General features: G+C 44.9%; 1 protein-coding gene across 1 annotated transcript in view; it reads left to right on the top strand.

Moving 5' to 3' along the window:
* The first annotated feature begins 750 nt into the window (after positions 1–750).
* The window catches only part of mnat1 (MNAT1 component of CDK activating kinase), a 61,746-nt gene continuing 40,814 nt past the window's right edge, over positions 751–21,682 (top strand). Inside the window, exons 1-7 of the mRNA XM_038967880.1 lie at positions 751–938; positions 5,276–5,428; positions 5,719–5,792; positions 6,266–6,369; positions 6,544–6,684; positions 9,008–9,136; positions 20,038–20,159. Coding sequence (XP_038823808.1) covers positions 850–938; positions 5,276–5,428; positions 5,719–5,792; positions 6,266–6,369; positions 6,544–6,684; positions 9,008–9,136; positions 20,038–20,159 — 812 coding nt within the window. The 5' untranslated portion in view covers positions 751–849. The remainder of the gene's footprint in view (positions 939–5,275; positions 5,429–5,718; positions 5,793–6,265; positions 6,370–6,543; positions 6,685–9,007; positions 9,137–20,037; positions 20,160–21,682) is intronic.

Raw genomic sequence — 21,682 nt, 5'->3', positions numbered from 1 at the left:
TTTTCAAGCCTTCCTTGTAAGTCACTCCTCCCTGGTTTCGGCAAGCCTTCAGCCGATCAGGTTACCCCCTCGCCATGCGAACACGATCGAATGTCTGGCAGCAGCTGTAAATGGATAGCTCTCCCCTTTAGTTCCAATGTGATTTTTACTCTGCGGGAACTGTGGCAAGAAGGGGCATTGGGGTCTGTCTGCAGGAGAGTCACCCAATTGGCTACGACGGACTACACCAGGGAGGAGCGACCACGATCCAGGGACGAGTGTTTGGTTTGCATCTGTCACTCAGACATGACGTACAGTATTTCAGAGGCTTACCTGTACAAGGTGAATGTGTTTGGGATTTTGTTATGGGAGCGGAAAAGACTATCCATATTGCCTGCATTATGGCATATTTTTTTTTGATCGCACCAACTGAGCTATGTGACAATGGACTGCCCCTTTTAGAGAAAGAAAGACATACTCGGTGAGATGAAAGCCTACCCTTGCCATTATGCCTTCAATTCCACCTTCGATTAATGTAAAAAAGTAAATGATGAAAGTTAGGCTACATTTTTGAAATACCGGTAGGCCTAAGCATTGTGGAATTCTGAAATGTTCGTGTGTGTGAGTTTTTTCTTGTGATCATTGGACAGTAACAATATTTATCACTATGTTGCATTTGTCCTCTTTGTGCGATGCACTTTGAGGAACTATTAACTAGGAAGCGTTCTTACCAGCGACGTTCTTATCGGGACTATTTGAAGGTGACACATTTGACCGCTTGAGTGAACTGTCAAGAAAGAATGCTAACTTATTAGCTAGCTGGCTAGTTCATTTTAGTTCTGTTTTCTCTCATTTCTGTGCTTTGTAGAGATGGACGACCAAGGGTGTCCGAGATGCAAGACAACAAAATACAGGAATCCTTCTCTGAAACTGATGGTGAATGTTTGTGGCCACACGCTGTGAGTAACGTTATCCATTCATGCTAACTAGCTAGCAAGCCCAGCAGTGTCCTGAGCGAGCTAGCTTCACAGATATAGCTGCAGGTTTTCAACCCGTTAAATATGTTATTTAGCCAGACAACTACCACAAGGAATATACAATGTCATGTTAGCTAGTAGTACGTTACTTCTGCTATGTAACGTTAGCTAGTCGACTAAACTCAACTCGTGGAGTTGATTCCGTTGACGTTACTATGTAGCTAGCAAAGCTGAAAGTGAAGAACTATGACCTTTTAGGTGCACGATGTCAACATGTTTGCTGTTTTTCATCCCTTTCTATCTGCAACATAAACACTTCGCCTTGTCTCAGCGTGTCTTGTTTACAAGTTGTACAGAATGCACAAGTAAATGTTTAAGTCTCTGGCTTAACACCCGTGCCAATATATCCTCCAAAAACCGTCTTCTCGGGCATTAATCACTTAAATAGACAACGCTGGCTTGTTGTTTATTTTTATTGCAAGAACATGTGATACTGAAACGTAACCATAAAGCTATCAACTCAGGTTGATGTACTGCCTCAGTCTCTATGGAAGTAACAGAAAAATATTGCAAGAAAGCTGTCCTCAATTACATCCCCTGTTTGTAAGCCCAGACATCCTCCCAGTCTCCCTGATGAAGGAGAGGAGACGGGTTGATTTTTATGGGTGTTGTTATGCAGTGACAGTGGCGCGTGAGGAAAATGCTGGTGTCTGTTGGCGCATATGTTTGACCCTGTTTGTTTATTATCCGTACCATCAGGAAGTGGCCGTGCTTCGTCATCAGGTCATCACACTCATAACTCAGAGCTTCTGTTCTATCTGGACGCAGGGTCACACTGGGAGAAAATGTAAATAACTTTGCAATTTAGAGGATAACCCTTCCCTAGCTCCGTTCACCTTGATGGTGATCTTAAGAACTGTTTACCAGATTATTTGGGTGCTGCTAGGAAACTGCAACCACACACATTGGTAATTGTTTTTGACTGTCCTTACTGCTGGTCATTTGATAACTCATGATTTCAAGGTTTGGTATGCTATTGTTGATGCACAATATTTACACAGTCTTGGAACCCAGAACCAAATGATTTGTCACAAAAGAGCCTAAACTTGACATAAGTTCCATAGACAATGTGTTGATTATGATTCACTATGTTTGAATGAAATTGAACAAACAAAAATATCCTGTGCCGACCAGTTTATCTTCCTGTCTGTCCGTTGGTCTGACTGACGGTTGGTCAAACTGTGGCAAGATCTTATCTGCACTGGGGAGAGAGTCTTGCTGACAGCTGACAACGCTATGAAGCCATTCCGGTGTAGGCCGTCCCACACGCTATATGTAACCTCTTCACCCTGTGTCTAAATTTAAATCCCACAGCAGCACATTTAGTGTCCCCGTCGCCAGTGACACTGGCCTTATGTTATTTATTACCTACACACCGTAATGCAGGGCCTGTGTCCTTTGGCATTTGGAAGCAGGGACTGGGCACAGATGACGGTGGGCCAGGTACATTAGGGTGGGTATGTAGAGATTGAGGAAGGAGTGATAGGGACACATCTGCAGGTGGAGGCTAAGTTCTTGTGTGTCTGTCAGTCACCTACCCATTAGAGTGCAGAGCGAGGTAGTTTATTCGAAAACTAATTTAGGAAGTTTTACTCTTTCCCATGCTTGATAATGTACATTGTAATTTATGAAATTCCTCTTCCCATTTAGTTTTAAGAGCCAATCAAGTGTCCCAGTATTTTCTGGCTGTGGCTCTGCAGGTGTTGGGTGTCACAGGCAGGAAAGGGTGTCACAGCAGGTTAGCACTGTTTGATGATTACTACAGGTGATTACTACACAAAGGGATCTCTTGTCTGGGTCTAGGCCCAGTCCAGAGCATGGAGAGGGCTTCATGGGAGAAGCGGGTGAACCAGCCCCTATGTGGCTGTGTTGTACTTACCTTCTCTACCGTAGAGGAGGAGGGAGGCAGGCAATGTCACTGGCCCTTGGGTTGTGGTGGTGGGGGGGTTTGTTTTTGCCCTGCCAGGCCCCTGTTTACCTCCCCCTGACCTGCTGACAGCTGCAGATGGGAGAGATATGAGCCAGGAGCTCTGAACAGGACAGGTGAGGGAGAGAGAGGGCTGGGGGATGCAGGGCTCACTCACCACTTTGCTGCAGTGAGAACAGCCTTGGGAGAGAAGGAAACAGAGACAGAAAGAGGGAGAGAGAGCATATGCTAGAGAAACCGTGTGTATGATGCTAGACATATGGTCTCTCCCAAGCCCTTATGCCCAGAAGCAGGAGAAAGACACAATCAGAAAGAGGGCCCTATACAGATGGCTAGCCTAAAGATGGCAAGTTCACTTTGAAAGTCTCCTCCCTTCAATCTTCTCATAGCTTCACCTCTTCGCTCTAGAATTACACAGGATTTCCCCTGTGGAGGGTCCGTTGTGTGGTCCATTTATGGGGCAGGGGGCAAGCTATGGCCCTGCCTGATGAATGGGCTCTTTGTGGGCCTGTGGAAACAAGTAGCACCCCTCCCCCCTTCTACCTCCATATGGCCAGGCCTATACATCTCCTGTAGCCTGGGGCCACAGTGAACATCTGCCCCCACTGGGCTGCACTTGATCAGAGGGCTCTCTCATGGTCCTGGGGACCAACCACGTATAGGATAACTTTTGTTTCATCTATGTTTTTGTGCTAAATCCAGTGGTTGTTGAACACTATGCCTATTTGTGAATGTTTTGTGAGCTCTGTTCTATACTAGAGGGTGTTTTGGTGTTAATTATCTTTTGGCAAGTTTGCTTTGATTGGCCCATATCTGATATGTAAACAGGCAAAGGCCTGTAGTTTCTGCAGTTTCTCCCATAACTGCTTTTTCATTGAGAATCTTGCTGATGAGGTGAAAAGGGTTTACTGCAACTTGGCCTGAAGGACTCGGGTTCTAAAGAAGTTTTGAAAGCAATGTGACTTTGGAAACAAATAAAAAAACATGGAGACACAAGATGATTTCCCCCAGAATTTCATCACATTGAATAAGCAACAACATTTTGGGGTGAAAATGGCAGTAGTCACCCTAGATGTGGCCATTTGGAAACCAGATGTTGGGGCTTGCTTTTGAAGCTAGGAGCAGGAAGCCTACAGAAGGTGAATTCCAGTGGAATAAAGCTTCTCAGAGACTTAATTAAGAGTGGACTGTGCAAATGTTTATCCAGCCCCCCTGCTCGCCTCTCCTGCCGCCTACTTAGGGAAGAATTAAGGCCTTTTCCATTGTCTTCAGGGTCCACTCCTCACTTAAGTGTAATTGATGGGTAAACGCCTACCTGCTTAAAGGTGTGATTGATTAGTAAATGTTGCTCGGCCCAAAGTTGGCTCTGGTCGTTGCTACGGCTGTGTTGTCCTGATGGTTTGTGGAGGAAAGAACCTGCTGCATTGGAATGCTTTCCTGTTGGTCGAAATTGACTTATTGATGAGATGGGATTTGTGTATCATGCAACAATAGTAGTCATGTGGTTAGACTTTCTTTATCAATGCAGTTCATCATGCCTTAGGCTACAGATGAATACGTCATAACGTAATTTAGCTTAAATCTACTATAACTGTTTTGCAATTGTTTTGATTTAATTAATATTAGGTCAATTGCTAGAGCACTTTCAAGGTCATTTTAAAAAGGATTACAATGTTGAAAGAACCCAGAGCCTTTCAGGGAACTTCAGGATCAGTGGAATTTGAAATGGTTTAGTGATGAGAGAAGCTGTGGGTACATTGCTGAACTAGATTTAGTATTCTATGCAACGTGGCACGTTGACTATGAGTTAATTTGAAATGATATATATATATATATAAAAAACTGTTTTTCCAGTGCAGACATAGTCAATTGCAGGGGTGTCAGATTATTTTCCGTGTGTGTGGGGGGGGGGGGGGGGGAAATCAACATTCCATTCATGATTCCTACTGTAAAAATACAAGATGGCCATTATCACGTGCTGTGAGGCTGATAACTCAGACAGACAGACAAAATATACATTTGAAATATACCACTATGCCTTTGCTAAGGAAAAGTGCATTAGACATGCACATACAGTAGGTAACAGATTTTGACATGCATGCTCCATATAATATAGTTTCCTCTACAGCTGTGTGTGTTTTCCACAGGGTTTCCCAAACTTTGGACTCCAAGGGGTGCACGTTTTTTTGTTGTTGCCCTAGTACTACACAAGCTATTCAAATAATCAATTCATCATTAAGCTTTGATCATTTGAATCAGCTGCGTAGTCCCGAGGACCAAGTTTGGGGAAATGCTGGTTTACTATTATGTCTGTGTCTCTGTCTCCTCTCAGATGTGAGAGCTGTGTGGACATGCTGTTTGTGCGCGGCTCGGGGAACTGTGTGCAGTGCGACACGCCCCTGAGGAAGAGTAACTTCCGTGTGCAGCTCTTTGAAGACCCTGCCGTCGACAAGGAGGTGGAGATCCGTAAGAAGGTGCTCAAGATGTGAGTGAGGGGCACGGGGGGAGAAGGGTGTGTCTCTGTGTTCAGCCCACTCCTCCCTCTCCTTAAGCTGCCTTTGTCATTGTCATGATGCTGTTTGTTTTGTAGACAATGGGCCCCCCAGGGTTTGCTCGAATAGGAAAGCTCTTTCCCTGCCATACTTTTTCCTCTCAGCCCCTCCTATTACATCCATCCCTCATTTTTATTTCTTTAGCTCCGCTGTTTCAATGTAATGTCTGCAAACAAGCATTAAGCCTAATGCATATAATAATTATTCGCTTTCTCCCTCACAGTTACAACAAGAGAGACTTTGATTTCTCCAACTTGAGAGAATACAATGACTACTTGGAGCGAGTGGAGGAGATTGGTGAGAGGAGGCGGGGGGAGAGAGGGAAGGATGCAGCCTGATTGATCTGGCCTTGCCTCTGGATGTTGATGTTTTACAGGCATCAGTGCCAGCCAGGGTCAGAGACACACCAGTCTCTCTGTGCAAATTCTCAGAGATTTCTGTCAGATGGTGTTTGCACTGTGACAATGTGTTAGACCTCTCCTACTGTCCCCTATGCTTACATCATCAGAAACATGGCTAATTACTTTTAGAGAAATTCACTGGAAAATCCTATGTGTTTCTATTGTTTATTTTAAATAGGGATATATACAATTTCAACATTCAACCTTACTTATTTAATCAAAACGCATTGAATTATCTAGAGTCAGATGCTTTGCAACATCATAATTCAGCTTGTGCCAAATCCGATTTCCAGTATCAGTCCTAAATCATTTGAAGTGAAGTCCATGCTAGTGTGTTGATAGAGGGCCGCCCTGCTCTCTTCTCTCCAGTCTATAACCTGACCAACAACCTGGAGGTGGAGGGGACCAAACAGATCATGGAGGCATACCAGAGAGAGAATAGAGACATCATTCAGAAGAACAAGGCCAAGCTGGTGGGTACCTGTAACCCCACACTGACTCACTCTGCTTTGCCTGGTGAAACGCATCGCTTATGCATTATTCTGTTGTACTAAATGGTCTAGCTTCCTCTCTCAACCTCTGTCTCCTCCTCTGCAATACTCTGTCTACTATGATATTGATTGTTTTCTCTCCGACTCCTCTCCCAGACTCGAGAGCAGGAGGAGTTGGAGGAGCTGCTGTTGTTGGAGCAGCAGGGGAACGAGCAGCGCAGGCTGGAGACTCTGCAGGAAGAACAGAGACAGTTACAGGCCAAGAGGAAGAGCAAGCAGGCTCTACTGGACGAACTGGTGAGACACACACATACATACACACAAATAAACACAGATTGCCACATAGCACCACACAGGCAAATAGAGAAAACAATCAGGTGACATACAGTACCAGTCAAAAGTTTGGACACACCTACTCATTCAAGGGTTTTTCTTTAAGACATTAAAACTCTGAAATAACACACATGGAATCATGTAGTAACCACATATATTTTAGATTCTTCAAAGTAACCACCCTTTGCCTTGAAAAAAAAAAAAAAAAAAAAGACAGCTTTGCACACTCTTGGCATTCTCTCAACCAGCTTCACCTGGAATGCTTTTCCAACAGTCTTGAAGGAGTTCCCACATATACTGAGCACTTGTTGGCTGCTTTTCCTTCACTCTGCGATCCAACTCATCCCAAACCATCTCAATTAGGTTGAGGTCGGGTGATTGTGAAGGCCAGGTAATCTGATGCAGCACTCCATCACTCTCCTTCTTGGTTAAATAGCCCTTATACAGCCTGGAGGTGTGTTGGGTCATTGTCCTGTTGAAAAACAAATGATAGTCCCACTTAGAGCAAACCAGATGGGATGGCGTATCGCTGCAGAATGCTGTGGTCGCCATGCTGGTTAAGTGTGCCTTGAATTCTAAATAAATCACTGACAGTGTCACCAGCAAAGCACCATCACACCTCCTCCTCCATGCTTCACAGTTGGAAACACACATGCGAAGATCATCCATTCACCTACTCTGCATCTCACAAAGACACGGCGGTTGGAACCAAAAATCTCAAATTTGAACTCATCAGGGCGAAGGACAGATTTCCACCGGTCTGATGTCCGTTGCTTGTGTTTCTTGGCCCTTGCAAGTCTCTTATTATTGGTGTCCTTTAGTAGTGTTTCTTTGCAGCAATTCAACCATGAAGGCCTGATTCACGCAGTCTCCTCTGAACAGTTGATGTTGAGATGTGTCTATTACTTGAACTCTGAAGCATTTATTTGTGCTGCAATCTGAGGCTGGTAACTCTAATGAACTTATCCTCTACAGCAGAGGTACCTCTGGGTCTTCCTTTCCTGTGGCGGTCCTCATGAGAGCCAGTTTCATCATACTACTTGGTTTTTGCGACTGCACTTGAAGAAACTTTCAAAGTTCTGAAAATGTTCCATTTTGACTGGCCTTCATGTCTTAAAGTTACGATTGACTGTCGTTTCTCTTTGCTTATTTGAGCTGTTCTTGCCATAATATGGACTTGGTCTTTTACCAAATAGGGCTATCTTCTGTATACCACTCCTACCTTGTCACAACACAATTGATTGGCTCAAATGCATTAAGGAAAGAAATTCCACAAATTAACTCTTAACAAGGCACTCCTGTTAATTGAAATGCATTCAAGGTGACTACCTCATGAAGCTGGTTGAGAGAATGCCAAGTGTGCAAAGCTGTTATCATAGCACTTTTTTTGGTTACTACATGATTCCATATGTGTTATTTCATAGTTTTGATGTCTTCACTATTATTGTACAATGAAGAAAATATGATAGAGAAAATTTGCCAGTGACACACACACCTACCTCCTGTGGTGGAGCCCAGCATGGTTAGCATTCTGTTGCCAAAGCCTCCTGGCTCCATTGTGTTTTAGCGGCAGGCTGTGGAAGGGATTGTCCCTGTAGAGCTGCCTGGTAAAGCGCGATCACAGATAGCAGTTTGAGCTGTTTGTTTGTTTAAACACTGGGCCTCTGTTGTCTGTTGGGAGATGAGCAGTCAGCCCCCGGGGACACGCTGCTGTGTGTTGGCATTTTACACTAGAAATCTCTGAGGGTCGGGGTCACACACACACACACGAACGATCATTATAGACGGATAGTGTTTGCAATAGATCCTGATAAGGAGCCATCAATTGATCACCTCCAGCTGTTCATTATTCTGCGCCACACTTTCCTTCCTGCCTAGTGATGAAAACACTCCCAGTTCTGTCCATACAACCTGTCTACCCCGACAATAACGTCCTGCTCCATCTGAACACCATGCATGGTCTTTCTGGAGGTAAAGATGCTGCATGGTGACATAATACCACTGTTTTTAACTTGCCCTGCATTAATAATTTAATGACTAGCCTCAGAGCACCTTGGTTTCTTAGTTGTGCAGTTATAGGGAGATGTGTGTGTGATTGATATTGTAAATTCTGAGTTTCCCAAGTTACACATCTCATTTACAGGTGAAGCTCCTCCCATCTTTTACTTGGCTTAAATACAGGTTTTGCTTGAGGCTAGATCATGGCTAGTCAGTGGTTTTTGAATAAGTGCACACATACAGAAATATGATGACATATTCATACCTGTATTTGTATGTTCCCCTCCAGGAGCGCTCTCATGTCCCCGCCACCATCCTGCTGGCCCAACACAAGGACCGGGCCGCCCAGCTGGAGACCCAGATTGAGAAGCAGAAACAGGTGGTCAAAACCACCATCTTCTCCACCGGCATCCCTATGGTGAGTACCGCACGCCACGTGTAAACACGCTGACTGTCCTGACTGTGAAGGATGCCTTAAGCTTACTGCATAGTTAGCATACAAACAGCACCCACACAGAAATGCTAGTGAATGTCCAGCATGCACCCTGGGTCGGCCTATTTTAGCTAGTTTTAAAGCACGATAAGGTCATACGAACACTCGGCCTGCATGATTTCACTCAATAGTAACGCATGGTTAGCATACTTAAACAGAGCCCAATGCTGGCTAGCTTAATGGGGCACACACACTGCCATTTAGGTCAATGCTAATTCATTGTTAGCATATTACAGTGGTGGTCAGTTTAGATTTAGCTTCATGCTAATGGTTGAGGAGCCCCTGAAGTAGAGTGTTGCTGCAGTGCACTGTGTCCAATCCCTTAGCGCGCTTCTCTGCTTGGTGTGGGAACAAGCCCTCATCTCATCCATAGTGTCATCACATTCCTACCTGCAGCCCTCAGAGACAGAATGAGGGCTCTGGCTAGGTGTTTTGTTGAGTTGTCAGCTTTGCTGTTCAGGGTAGCTGTTAAGGCCTCCTTCCATTTGGCAACGGCTATGTTTTCCTTTACACTAGTTTATTTTCATTATACCGTGACGAGATAAAGCGATATCCCCCCCACCTTTCTCTCCACAAGCCCATATGGGAGGTGTGGCTGACTTCCCAGGGTGCAATGTTGTGTGGGAGAAATCTTGTCTTAGTGCTCAACTAGTCCCAACTCCGTGACAGAATGTGAAGTCTCTCTCTGTCCAGCTGTCTTTCTCCACACACACTCGCATACCTATACACTAGTTCTGCTTGCAGAATCTAGAAACCTTTTCTTCTGTCTCATCAGCCCAGCTAGCATGGGTAATCCTCTGGGCAATATATTTGTACCATGAGTGTATTTGATATCCATTTCAACCCAAAGACATGACCACCGCCCATTCTTCCTCCACCATTGGAAAAAGAGTTGCTCCAGTATGTCTGACTTCAGGAGGATGTGGTTCTCTCTAACTAACTGGATATGCAGCATTAAGTGCTACTTGCTGATGGAGAGAAGGTTGTAAGATGCTGTTGCTCTTGGCTCGGACTCTGGCTTTTTCCCGTCACTTTTACCCCTCTTTCTCCCTCTTTTCTCCTCCCTCTGGCTTGGGGTGGGGTAGAGCAGTTGCCAGGCACATCTGGACGCCGCGAGGCTTCAGTTGGGTTTCAGTGTGGTTTTGGTTTCCCCTCACCTCAGTCCAGAAGACTGCTGTTTGACTTGGTGGCGTTTCAAGATGTCGCAGTTGATTCCTGGAACGCCGGCTTATTTATCTCTTCATTTTTGGTGTCCTGTTGAAGTAGGATTCAAAAGAGAGAAGATGCAGAGTCATGTTGCTGTCATTTGAGAGAGAGAGCAAGAGAATTAACAGAGAAATGATCTTGCCATTAATCAATTATAGGCACCACATGGTTGTAGAAAGGGTGCTTCTCGCGCCTCTTAACTATCATATCCTGGAGATAGAAGCAGACACCCCTCTGGGGATGTGGAAGCAGGGGGTTTGGCCTCACACTGAAGAGTCTCTCCTGGCAGGCAGGCCAACGTGAGCTGTCAGTAGGGAGTGCCACCTCCTGTCTCTTTGTTTTTATTTAGATAGGAGAGGAACCCGCTGTGGTCGTCTCTTGCAAGGCTCGGCGAGTTGTGCATTCCGAAATGTTGTTCTGCACACCACTGTTGTACGGCGCCGTTATTTGTCTGTGTCCCGCCTGTTAGCTTGCAAAATTTGACATTCTCCTTCGACCTCGCTCATCAACGAGCTATCGCGCACATGACTGCTGCTGACTGGATGTTTTTTGTTTGTCGCACCATTCTCAGTAAACCCTAGACACTGTCGTAGTTGAAAAGCCAAGGAGGGCGGATGTTTCTGAGGTACTGGATCCAGCGCACTTGGCACCGACGATCATACCACTCTCGAAGTTGCTTAGGTCACTCATTTTGCCCATTCTAACGCTCAATCAAACAGTTACTGAATGTCTCAATGCCTGTCTGCCTGCTTTTATATAGGAAGCCACGGCCACGTGACTCACTCTGTATTTTTGTGAATGGGGCGGTGTACCTAATAAACTGGCCGAGAGTGTAGTTCCTCAGAGTAAGCAAGTAGAAAAATCTTTCCAATAATCACCAATCCTTGGTGTGAAAGAGCAAGGCTACTGCTACATTGGCTTATAGGCTATGAGTTCCATTTGCTAATTTCTTTAGCTGCCAATGGATCACGGTGTATCAATGTGTCCATATGGCAGAGGCTGGTGATTTCGCATAGTTGACTTTAACTTTAATTTAGATTCAGATTTTTATGATAAACCACGTGACAATTATTGAGCAATGAAAACCGTTATTGAAATACAACTGTTTGACATGAAAAACATAACTGGCATGCAGAACGGTAGAAATGTCAGGATAAATTGTTAACTTTCACAAACTTGAAACTCACGTGTCGCCTATGAAGTCTCTAGAAAATAATTGCCTCCACGTTTCCATGGTCGGATTTAGCTATAGTCTACTTTGAAGCAAGGTAAGACATTCCTCATAATATGAAATATACATTCAGATTTCAAACAATTTAAGTATGTTTTCAAAATGCATACGGCCTCCAGCTCACATTGTAAAGTGGTGACGCGCTGATAGCCTGTTGCCTGCACTTGAATGGTGAATGGGAGGCACGCTTCAATTACCAGTTGAGAAATAAAAATAGTCGCTATTTTTAATCATGCACTAAAACTGTTTTTAACATGCGATTGCCTTTAGAATTGTTGCGCACTGAATGGGCTGATAAAAGCATGTTTTACTCCAGCAGCAACCAGCTGAGGAGCAGCAGGAGAAATCCCACAATAGATAGGTTCTGTTTGCTCTGCAGATGTGGTAGTTGTGCGGGATAAATAAGACCGATAGGCATGACGGTCAAATATATTTCCATCGACTGATATTTCCATCAATGAATAAAGAGCCTTTTTTTTGCAACAAAAATCTAAAATATCCCTGTTTGGCCGGCATTATATACACTGCTCAAAAAAATAAAGGGAACACTTAAACAACACAATGTAACTCCAAGTCAATCACACTTCTGTGAAATCAAACTGTCCACTTAGGAAGCAACACTGATTGACAATAAATTTCACATGCTGTTGTGCAAATGGAATAGACAAAAGGTGGAAATTATAGGCAATTAGCAAGACACCCCCAATAAAGGAGTGGTTCTGCAGGTGGTGACCACAGACCACTTCTCAGTTCCTATGCTTCCTGGCTGATGTTTTGGTCACTTTTGAATGCTGGCGGTGCTTTCACTCTAGTGGTAGCAAGAGACGGAGTCTTCAACCCACACAAGTGGCTCAGGTAGTGCAGCTCATCCAGGATGGCACATCAATGCGAGCTGTGGCAAGAAGGTTTGCTGTGTCTGTCAGCGTAGTGTCCAGAGCATGGAGGCGCTACCAGGAGACAGGCCAGTACATCAGGAGACGTGGAGGAGGCCGTAGGAGGGCAACAACCCAGCAGCAGGACCGCTACCTCCGCCTTTGTGCGGCCAAAAGCCGGCAACTGTAGGTTAACAGAAACCCTGCTTTACACACATGCACCCACACTCACAAACAATCATCATATATGCTGCTGCTACTCTGTTCTTATACAGTGCATTTGGAAAGTATTCAGACCACTTTACTTTTTCCATATTTTGTTACAGCCTTATTCTAAAATGGATTAAATAGTTGTTTTCACCCTCAATCTACACACACTAACCCATAATGACAAAGCAAAGACATTTAGACATTTTTACAGATATTAAAAAAAAACTTTATCACATTTCCATGAGTATTCAGACTATTTACTCAGTACTTTGTTGAAGCACCTTTGGCAGCGATTACAGCCTCGAGTCTTGTTGCGTATGATGGTACAAGCTTGGTACACCTGTATTTGGGGAGTTTCTCCCATTATTCTCTGCAGATCCTCTCAAGCTCTGTCAGGTTGGATGGGCTGTGTCTCTGCACAGCTATTTTCAGGTCTCTCCAGAGATCTTCGATCAGGTTCAAGTCCAGGCTCTGGCTGGGCCACTCAAGGACATTGAGACTTGTCCCGTAGCCACTTCTGCGTTGTCTTGGCTGTGTGCTTTGGGTCGTTGTCCTGTTGGAAGGTGAACCTTCGCCCCAGTTTGATAACCTGCTCCAGAGCACTCAGGACTTCATCAAGGATCTCTCTGTACTTTGCCCCATTCATCTTTCCCTTAATCCTGACTAGTCTCCCAGTCCCTGCCGCTGAAAAACATCCCCACAGCATGATGCTGGCACCCATGCTTCACCGTAGGGATCCTGCCAGGTTTCCTCCAGATGTTACGGTTGGCATTCAGGCCGAAGAGTTCAATCTTGGTTTAATCAGACCATATAATCTTGTTTCTCATTGTCTGAGAGTCCTTTCGGTGCCTTTTGGCAATCTCCAAATGGGCTGTCGTGGCTTCTGAACGGCCACTCTACCATAAAAGCCTGATTTGGTGGAGTGCTGCAGAGATGGTTGTCCTTCTGGAAGGTTCTCCCATCTCCACAGAGGAGCTCTGTCAGTGACCATTGGGTTCTGGTCACCTTCCTGACAACCCCTTTTTAACCTTCATTTAACTAGGCAAGTCAGTTAAGAACAAATTCTTATTTCCAATGACAGCCAAACCTGGACGATGCTGGGCCAGTTGTGCGCCGCCCTATGGGACTCCCAATCACAGCCGGATGTGATGCAGCCCTTCTTCTCCGATTGCTCAGTTTGGCTTGGCGGCCAGCTCTAGGAAGCGTCTTGGTGGTTCCAAACTATTTCCATATAAGAATGATGGAGGCCACTGTGTTCTTGGGGAGCTTCAATCCTGTAAAAAAAAAAACGTGTACCCTTCCTCCAGATCTGTGGCTTGACACGATCCTGTCTTGGAGCTCTACGGACAATTCCTTTAACCTCATGGCTTGGTTTTTGCTCTGACATGCACTGTCAACTGTGGGACCTTATATAGAGAGGTGTGTGCCTTTCCAAATCATGACCAATCAATTGAATTTACTACAGGCGGACTCCAATCAAGTTGTAGAAACATCTCAAGGATGAGCAATTGAAACAGGATGCACCTGAGCTCAATTTCGAGTCTCATAGCAAAGGGTCTGAATACTTATGTAAATAAGGTATTTTTTTTCTTCTATTTCTAAAAACTAAGGCTGTAACGTAACAAAGTGGAGGGGTCTGAATACTTTCCAAATGCACTGTATATCCTGATGCCTCGTCACTTTACCCCTATACCTACACTGTCTACCTCTATCACACCAGTATCTTTGTAAACATGGCATTGGAACTGACCCTGTATATAGCTTACTTCCTCATGTTTATTTCTTGTGTATTTTTGTTCTACCTTATGTTATTTTTAGTATTACATTGTTATTGCTTACTGCATTTTGGGGGTTAGAAAGGCATTTCACTGTACTTGTGAACTTGAATGGTCCAAAGTCAGTCTGGGTAATCCCTGACTTTGTAGCACTCCACTGAACAAGAGAGACTCTCCCTCCCTGCCTTGATATCTCTCAAACACACACACATCCGTGTACTCCACACACACACGTTACCCAGCCTGGGCAAACATCCTTGGAAGACCAAAGTGAAGCGTGTTCTCTTTTTAAAGTAGACATCTGTTGAAATCAAAAGAAATTGGATGTGTGGGAGGTAACCCTTCCATGCTGAAACTAGCTATTGATGATGGCTCTCTCCCTCTTTTTGTTGTAGTCTGAAAGCTATAGTCTGTCATAGCTAAGCTTGTTTGCGAAATTGAACCTTGGTTAAATTTTGTTACTTTAGTTCAATTATCCACTGGTTCATGGAAGTAGCCTAGGTAACTGTGTATGTGTGTGTAGATGTCTGTTAAGTGTTGTGTTGCAGCTGTCTCACACACACAGACAGACTAGAACAGTCTTCCATGCCTGCTTGCTGTTGACCTGTAGAGAATCTCCACCTTGATCCAGCTTTCAGCGCCATCTTAAATAAAACGTCCCACTGCCACAGGGGTGAGATGCACCCCTCATGGCCAGCAGAGCAGCTGACATGCCTAACGAGGCTGATGTGTGCACTTGATGAGAGCAAAACTAATACTTGGTCAAATGCATGTGGGAAGTTTATCCCTTAACACAGATGTGTACCTTGCTAAAATTCTCAGGGTCCTCTTTGGCTTGACTCCATAGAATGGAATCTAAGGGCCTTAGGGAACACACATTCGGTGTGTGTTTGCGCTGGCCTGTTTTTCATTGGTAGTGTGCTGTCCTCTGCAGTGACCTTTGTTGGGTAGTCATGCTCCTCATTCAAGGCCAAGCTCTGTCTGGCAGACTGGCTCAACCTGTTCTACTGTGGAGGCAGTCTGCTACAGCTACACCACACAGCTACTTTCCCCTCACTCTTTCTCTTTCACTCTTGAGTCATAATCACGCACTCCATTTCTTCTCTCATTGCTGTGATATGTTCCTCCTCTTGCTGCTCCACTTAGCCATTGCTCAGATTTCTTATTTTGCTTTTAAACACTTCCATTATGTGTAGCAACACGGGTCTCTAAACGTGTGGTTGTATATGTCAGTAGTATGTTTCCCTTTATACCCCACCAACGTGATTGACATTCATTTTGACTGGTGTGTCATTCACCGCTCAAAGCCTGGCTTGTTTTATGTGGGAGAGGGCTCGACCCTTCACCTTTGCTCTTATATTCCATTGTTGGCACGGAGACCCATGGCTGCGGGGCGGGGATGTGTGGGTTGGGGAGATGACTTTTGGGGTAAAGGATAGTTGTCGTCCCCCCCCCCCCCCCCCCCCCCGATTGGCACCATCTGTGGGCATTCATTCACACTTGTGCCCCTGCCTCTGGTTTGGCCTTGTTGTGCTTGGCCCCAGCACCCCACAGGCAGGCCGGCCCAGCCCAGAGGAAAAAGGAGTTGTCAGCTTTAAGGGCTTTGCGCTGGTGCAGCTGCTGCCTGTAGGATGGTTATATTTAACCCTCCGAGGGAAGGGGAGGCACTGCAAAGGCAGGAGCGTTTACACTTGCTACTTGTGCTCAGTGGGCCAGAGGGGGCCACAAAGCTTTTTATCCACACAGAAGCACCATCTGTGACCGGGTAGGGGTGGCAGAGAGGGTGAGGGAGGCAGGAGGATCACACGTGGGAGGATTTGACCCTCTCGCTCGCTGGTGCAGGTCATCCTAACTCTGGTCATTAGACTTATCCCCAATACAATTCCACCCTGTGGCCGTCTTAGTCCCGCCGCCTCACTCTGTTGTGATTGCAGCAATTATCACTGGGCCATTAGTGAATGGAGCCCCCTGTGGCTCTGCCTGGGTTACATAGAGCTCAGCTGAAGTTAGGCTACCCATGGGGGTGGGGGGGTTGTCTCCAGCGATCTTGGGACGTCCTGCAGAGCTCCACAGTTGGAACGATAGAGAGGGGCTGCTCACGAGAGCAAGTGGACTGTGTGTGGCGTAGGTAGTGGCTCCCTGGGGGTAGAGTGTGTGTGATCAGATCTCGTGCCCGGATGTTAATTAGGCTTGGCCTTGAACACTGACTAAGCAGCTCCCATGTTTGAATGTGGTCTGCTTTTCTACAATCATATGCTGGCTACAATGGCTGGCTAATTCAGTATCTTGAGAGTTGAATAAAGATGGTGTGATCTTAAACCTGATGTAGGCCTGACGTGGACCGTACCGGAGTAGGGAGAACTAGAAGGGAGTAGTGAGGTACACTGTGATTTCCTCAAGTTATCCTCCCCTGCGGTTTTATTAAGATGGATGGTCCCAAGAGTTTTACTTTAATGTCACGGGGGACTTTTTGGGAATCTTAAACACACACGCAATTACACCCACACACATCTACACACTTTTTCCTTGGGTTTTAAGATTGGCCTCTTAATGTTTGCAGATGTTTGTTTTGGCCCTGTGGTAGTGGTTCTCTCTACCATGAGTTTCTGTCACACGTGCGGGAGAGATACGATCATTGAGACTTAACTGTTGATGTTTCTTTGTTTTACTCATTTGAATATTTAAATGCCGTTGTGATGCTACCTGTCATGTATGTGGTCTTATTCTCAATGTCTGGCAGTTGTAAACCAGTCAACACTTCGTTGTTAGGTATTGTTTTTCAATCCCATTGTACAATCTGCAGGCAGCTAGTGAATGAACTGGATGTTGTCAATACTGATGTTACAGTGATGCAGACACATTTTAACAGGGGAGCTCTGTGTGTGGTGTAGGGGTGAGCGGGACAGTATGTGTGTGGTGTAGGGGTGAGCGGGACAGTATGTGTGTGGTGTAGGGGTGAGCGGGACAGTATGTGTGTGGTGTAGGGGTGAGCGATACAGTATGTGTGTGTTCCTGCCAGTTTTCAAGGTGCCTTTGGACAGGAATGCAACAAACTTCTCTGGACTGCTCTAGTTTGTCTGTCTGTCAAATGAGATTTACTGCCTTTTCACCATCTGTAACTCTCTCTCTCTCTTCTCACTTTCTGTCTTGCTTTCTCTCTCTCACCCCACCATCACTCTAGTCTGTCTGGGTGATTGGTGCAGGGGAGAGTAGGAGTAATACAGTGCTGAAAGAAAGACTGAAAGAAGATTGATGGAGAGCGGGGAGAGAGAGTGGCCGGTCTGGGTTTGATTAGCTTGTGTTGGGGCTGAAGTGTTGTAGGGATGAATGGGAGGGAAGAGGCTGCCTGGGTCACTGGCCCCACAGGGTTAAAGGTTGAGTGGCAGCAGCAGAGAAATATGTGCGTGGGAGAAGGAGAGTATTTTTGTTTTGTGGAGTGAATGTTTGACTGTCAACCAGGTTTCCATCCAACTGTTTCATGTGGATGAATAACCTGACACAAAGTCATGACAGGGCTGATGGAAACAGGAAATGATGGTGCAATTTCATAAATGTCGATAGACAATTTGTTCGTTTGACATGGGAACTTCTTGTTTCAGAAAAATTCATTGAGGTGATAACGCCAATATTGAAAGAATCACATCAGGTTGTTGTAGGCCTACCACCACGACTAGGAAAAGCATTACGTTTAATAAGCAGATGAAATAAGTTATGAACTTCACATGCTAGTAAAGTGCACAGTGATCATGCAAATTGCCCATACGCTAAATATGGGGGGTAGGCTCTTATTTGAATGCTTGTGACATGATGATCAGTGCTTGGCTGCCAATTATCAAATAAAATGATTTTGCTCTTTTCCATATCTCATATAACACCCTGTGCACTTAAATAGCAAACTAGTTAGCTGATAATCAGAACAGTTTTTTTTTGTGACAAACCATCGGTGGAGTTGGAAATGCAATTAAACACATTTTCGTCATGGGAACTTGACCGCAAAAGTACTTTGCGTGATGCTACGTCATCACGCACAGGCCATTTTATCTGCAAAACAAGTCAGTTTGATGGAAACACACCTGGTCGGAAAATGCGCATATTGTTTTTATGCAGATTTTAGAATATTTTTCTGAAAATCTGTCGCCAGTTGGATATAAACATATGTTTGTTAGTGGCAATATCTTGATTTTTATCACATAATATTCAGATATTTTATTTGTCCCCACACCACTGAATCATTGTTTTGAGCTGTGTGTCACACCGGACTGTGTTGCTTGTTTCGGACCCAGCTTTGTTCATTCTATTGTGCATCATTGCCTGGCCAGCAGCATGTGTTAGAACAGCAGTCGGAGGCCAGGGGCCACATGTTAATAGTTTAGTTGGTTTTCATCAGCTCCCCTATCACTGTAATGTTTATACTCTTTGTCTCCCTATTTCTCTCTCTCATACTTTTTATCACTCTGTTTCTCTCTCTCTCTCTGTCCCCCACCCCGCCCTTCCTATGTTTTTGTTTAAACATTATCCATGTTCTTTTAATTCTCTTTGTTTCATTGTCATCCAAACTCATCCATTAATCCTTCTTCCAGTCTAAATGCTTTAAAGCTAGACTGAGACTCAGTAGAGAACATGGCCGACTGGAAAGTCCCTCTGACTAATGGCACAGGCTGAGATCGAAGAGTGCTGCAACGTCCTGAAGAAGGATCATGTTTCTTGCTCAATGGCCACGGTCAAGGGCATTTTGACTGCGAGGCAAGCAGACAAATTTGAAACCCCTTTCAACCTTCATGGATTGGAAGAGAATATGCAGATATCAAACCTGTTTCACAGCATATTTTCTGATTGGAGGATACACGACAGATTAATGTGGGTCGTTTGGCGTGCCGGAGAGCTTACCAAATGGCAGTGATGTCATTCAGGTAATTTGGTTGGCCATCCACTGTGCCTTGATGGTGCTTCTGGATGAATCCACTTAAAGCTCCCGTTGATTACAGACACAGAGAGAGAGAGAGAGGGTTACTGCGCTCCTCCATGACTTTGCCTCCCTTTATCATGAATCACCGGAGCCTTCTGGGCAGTCTGTGTTCTGTATTTCTCATCATGACTTACCTTGTTCTCCACAGGACTTATTCTGGGTATTTATAGTATTTACTTTGGTTCAGAACTATTTTTGAGTAGCTCTCAATTGCTTTGTACATTTCGAGCTCTAGTAAAAGCACAGGGTTTCCCTATCCCAATCACCATCAGAGGGTTTAACTTAGGGTAGGTTATTTTCAGTATTGCGAAAAATAGCTTTGTTCACTGCTTAACACTTGCTGTCTGCATAAAATGTCTACTTTAGGGGCAGTTTTGGACTTGGTCAATGCTGCTCGATCTAGCATTCCTTCTTACGACGACATAGGTTGACGACCACAGGTTGTTTCAAGGACTTGGGTAGCATATTTGTTCTACAACTGCTAAATCTCTTTGTTGTGATTTATTAGTGATGTTCACACCGGCAAACATGTTTGACTGTAATGTGTCGCTTCTCCTGTACTACAGGGTCAGACTGTGTCGCTGCTGACCGTGACCCGGTTAGAAGAGGTTCTGTACCACTACCAGCCCATCCACATCCACACATACGGACCCCCCGTCCCTGAGCTGGAGCAGCTGGGGCGACTCGGGTAAGAACCCATCCTGTAACACACATACACACGCACACAGCTCTGCACAACTGGCAAAGTTAGCTGCTGCACAATAGAATCTGGAGATGCCAGTGGTTTGATAAATAACTACAGGGGAAAGCACCACACTGTAAGGCCTCGCTTATATTGTTCAGTGAACAGTAGTGTAATCAGCACCTCTTAATTAAGGTTGACCAGCTTAGTATAAGGCCTGGCCTAGTTTTCACAGCATATCTGATGGGGTACAGTAAGGCATTTAACTGGGAGTGAGGCTGCTCTGGAAGTCAGTTTTGCTTTCTCTGAAGTTGCCCTTGATTAGCTGTGAGAGGTGGGGGAAGGGCAAGGTTTAAAGGGGAACAGCCAACCAGTTCCCCTGCACCAGCCCTCTGCCCCTTCCCTCTCACTGCTTCTCCTGGATTTCGCTGTCTGTCAGCACACACAGGAAGTGCTTTCTCAACGCCGGGCCCCCTTGGCCAAACACTCGTCGACGTCATTGGCCCTCTCCTCTCATCACCCAACACAGCCCATCCATCAGACAGTGCCCAGCCGTCTGTCTCCACGGGGACAGGCTGGCACTAGTAAGCATTTCACTGTTAAACTACACCTGTTGTTGACGAAGCATGTGACAAAAACAATTTGTTTTGACTAAGGCCCTCCCACCTGCCAAGAGCCCTGATCTGATTGGTGGAGAGTGGCACATGGAGACGAATTAGAGCGCTCAGTGGTGGAAGGAGGTGACTGTCATTGTATTTATTTGGACAGTGAAGCCAAAACTTAATTTGGCTCTACTCCAGCATTTTGTATTTGAAATAAAATTTCTCATATGAGGCGACAGTACAGAATGTCACCTTTTTTATTTGATAGTACACTACCATTCAAAAGTTTGGGATCACTTAGAAATGTCCTTGTTTTTGAAAGAAAAGCAATTTTTTTTGTCCCTTTTTTAAAATAACATCATTGATCAGAAATATAGTGTAGATTTTGTTAATGTTGTAAATGACTATTGTAGCTGGAAATGGCTGATTTTTAATGGGATATCTACATAGGTGTACAGAGGCCCATTATCAGCAACCATCACTCCTGTGTTCCAATGGCACGTTTTGTTAGCTAATCCAAGTTTATCATTTTAAAAGGCTAATTGATCATTAGAAAGCCCTTTTGCAATTATGTTAGCACAGCTGAAAACTGTTGTGCTGATTTTAAAGAAGCAATAAAACTGGCCTTCTTTAGACTAGTTGAGTATCTGGAGCACCAGCATTTGTGGGTTCAATTACAGGCTCAAAAGGGCCAGAAACAAATACTTTTCTTCTGAAACTCGTCAGTCTATTCTTGTTCTGAGAAATGAAGGCCAAAAAACTGAAGATCTCGTACAACGCTGTGTACTACTCCCTTCACAGAACAGCGCAAAACTGGCTCTAACCAGAATAGAATGAGGAGTGGGAGGCCCCGGTGCACAACTGAACAAGAGGACAAGTACATTAGAGTGTCTAGTTTGAGAAACAGATGCCTTACAAGTCCTCAAC

This window comes from Salvelinus namaycush, chromosome 28 (assembly GCF_016432855.1).
Source record: "Salvelinus namaycush isolate Seneca chromosome 28, SaNama_1.0, whole genome shotgun sequence".
In the NCBI taxonomy this organism is placed as follows: Eukaryota; Metazoa; Chordata; class Actinopteri; order Salmoniformes; family Salmonidae; genus Salvelinus; species Salvelinus namaycush.
Note: the sequence above shows the minus strand (reverse complement) of the source record. Positions and strands in the feature narration are given on the sequence as shown.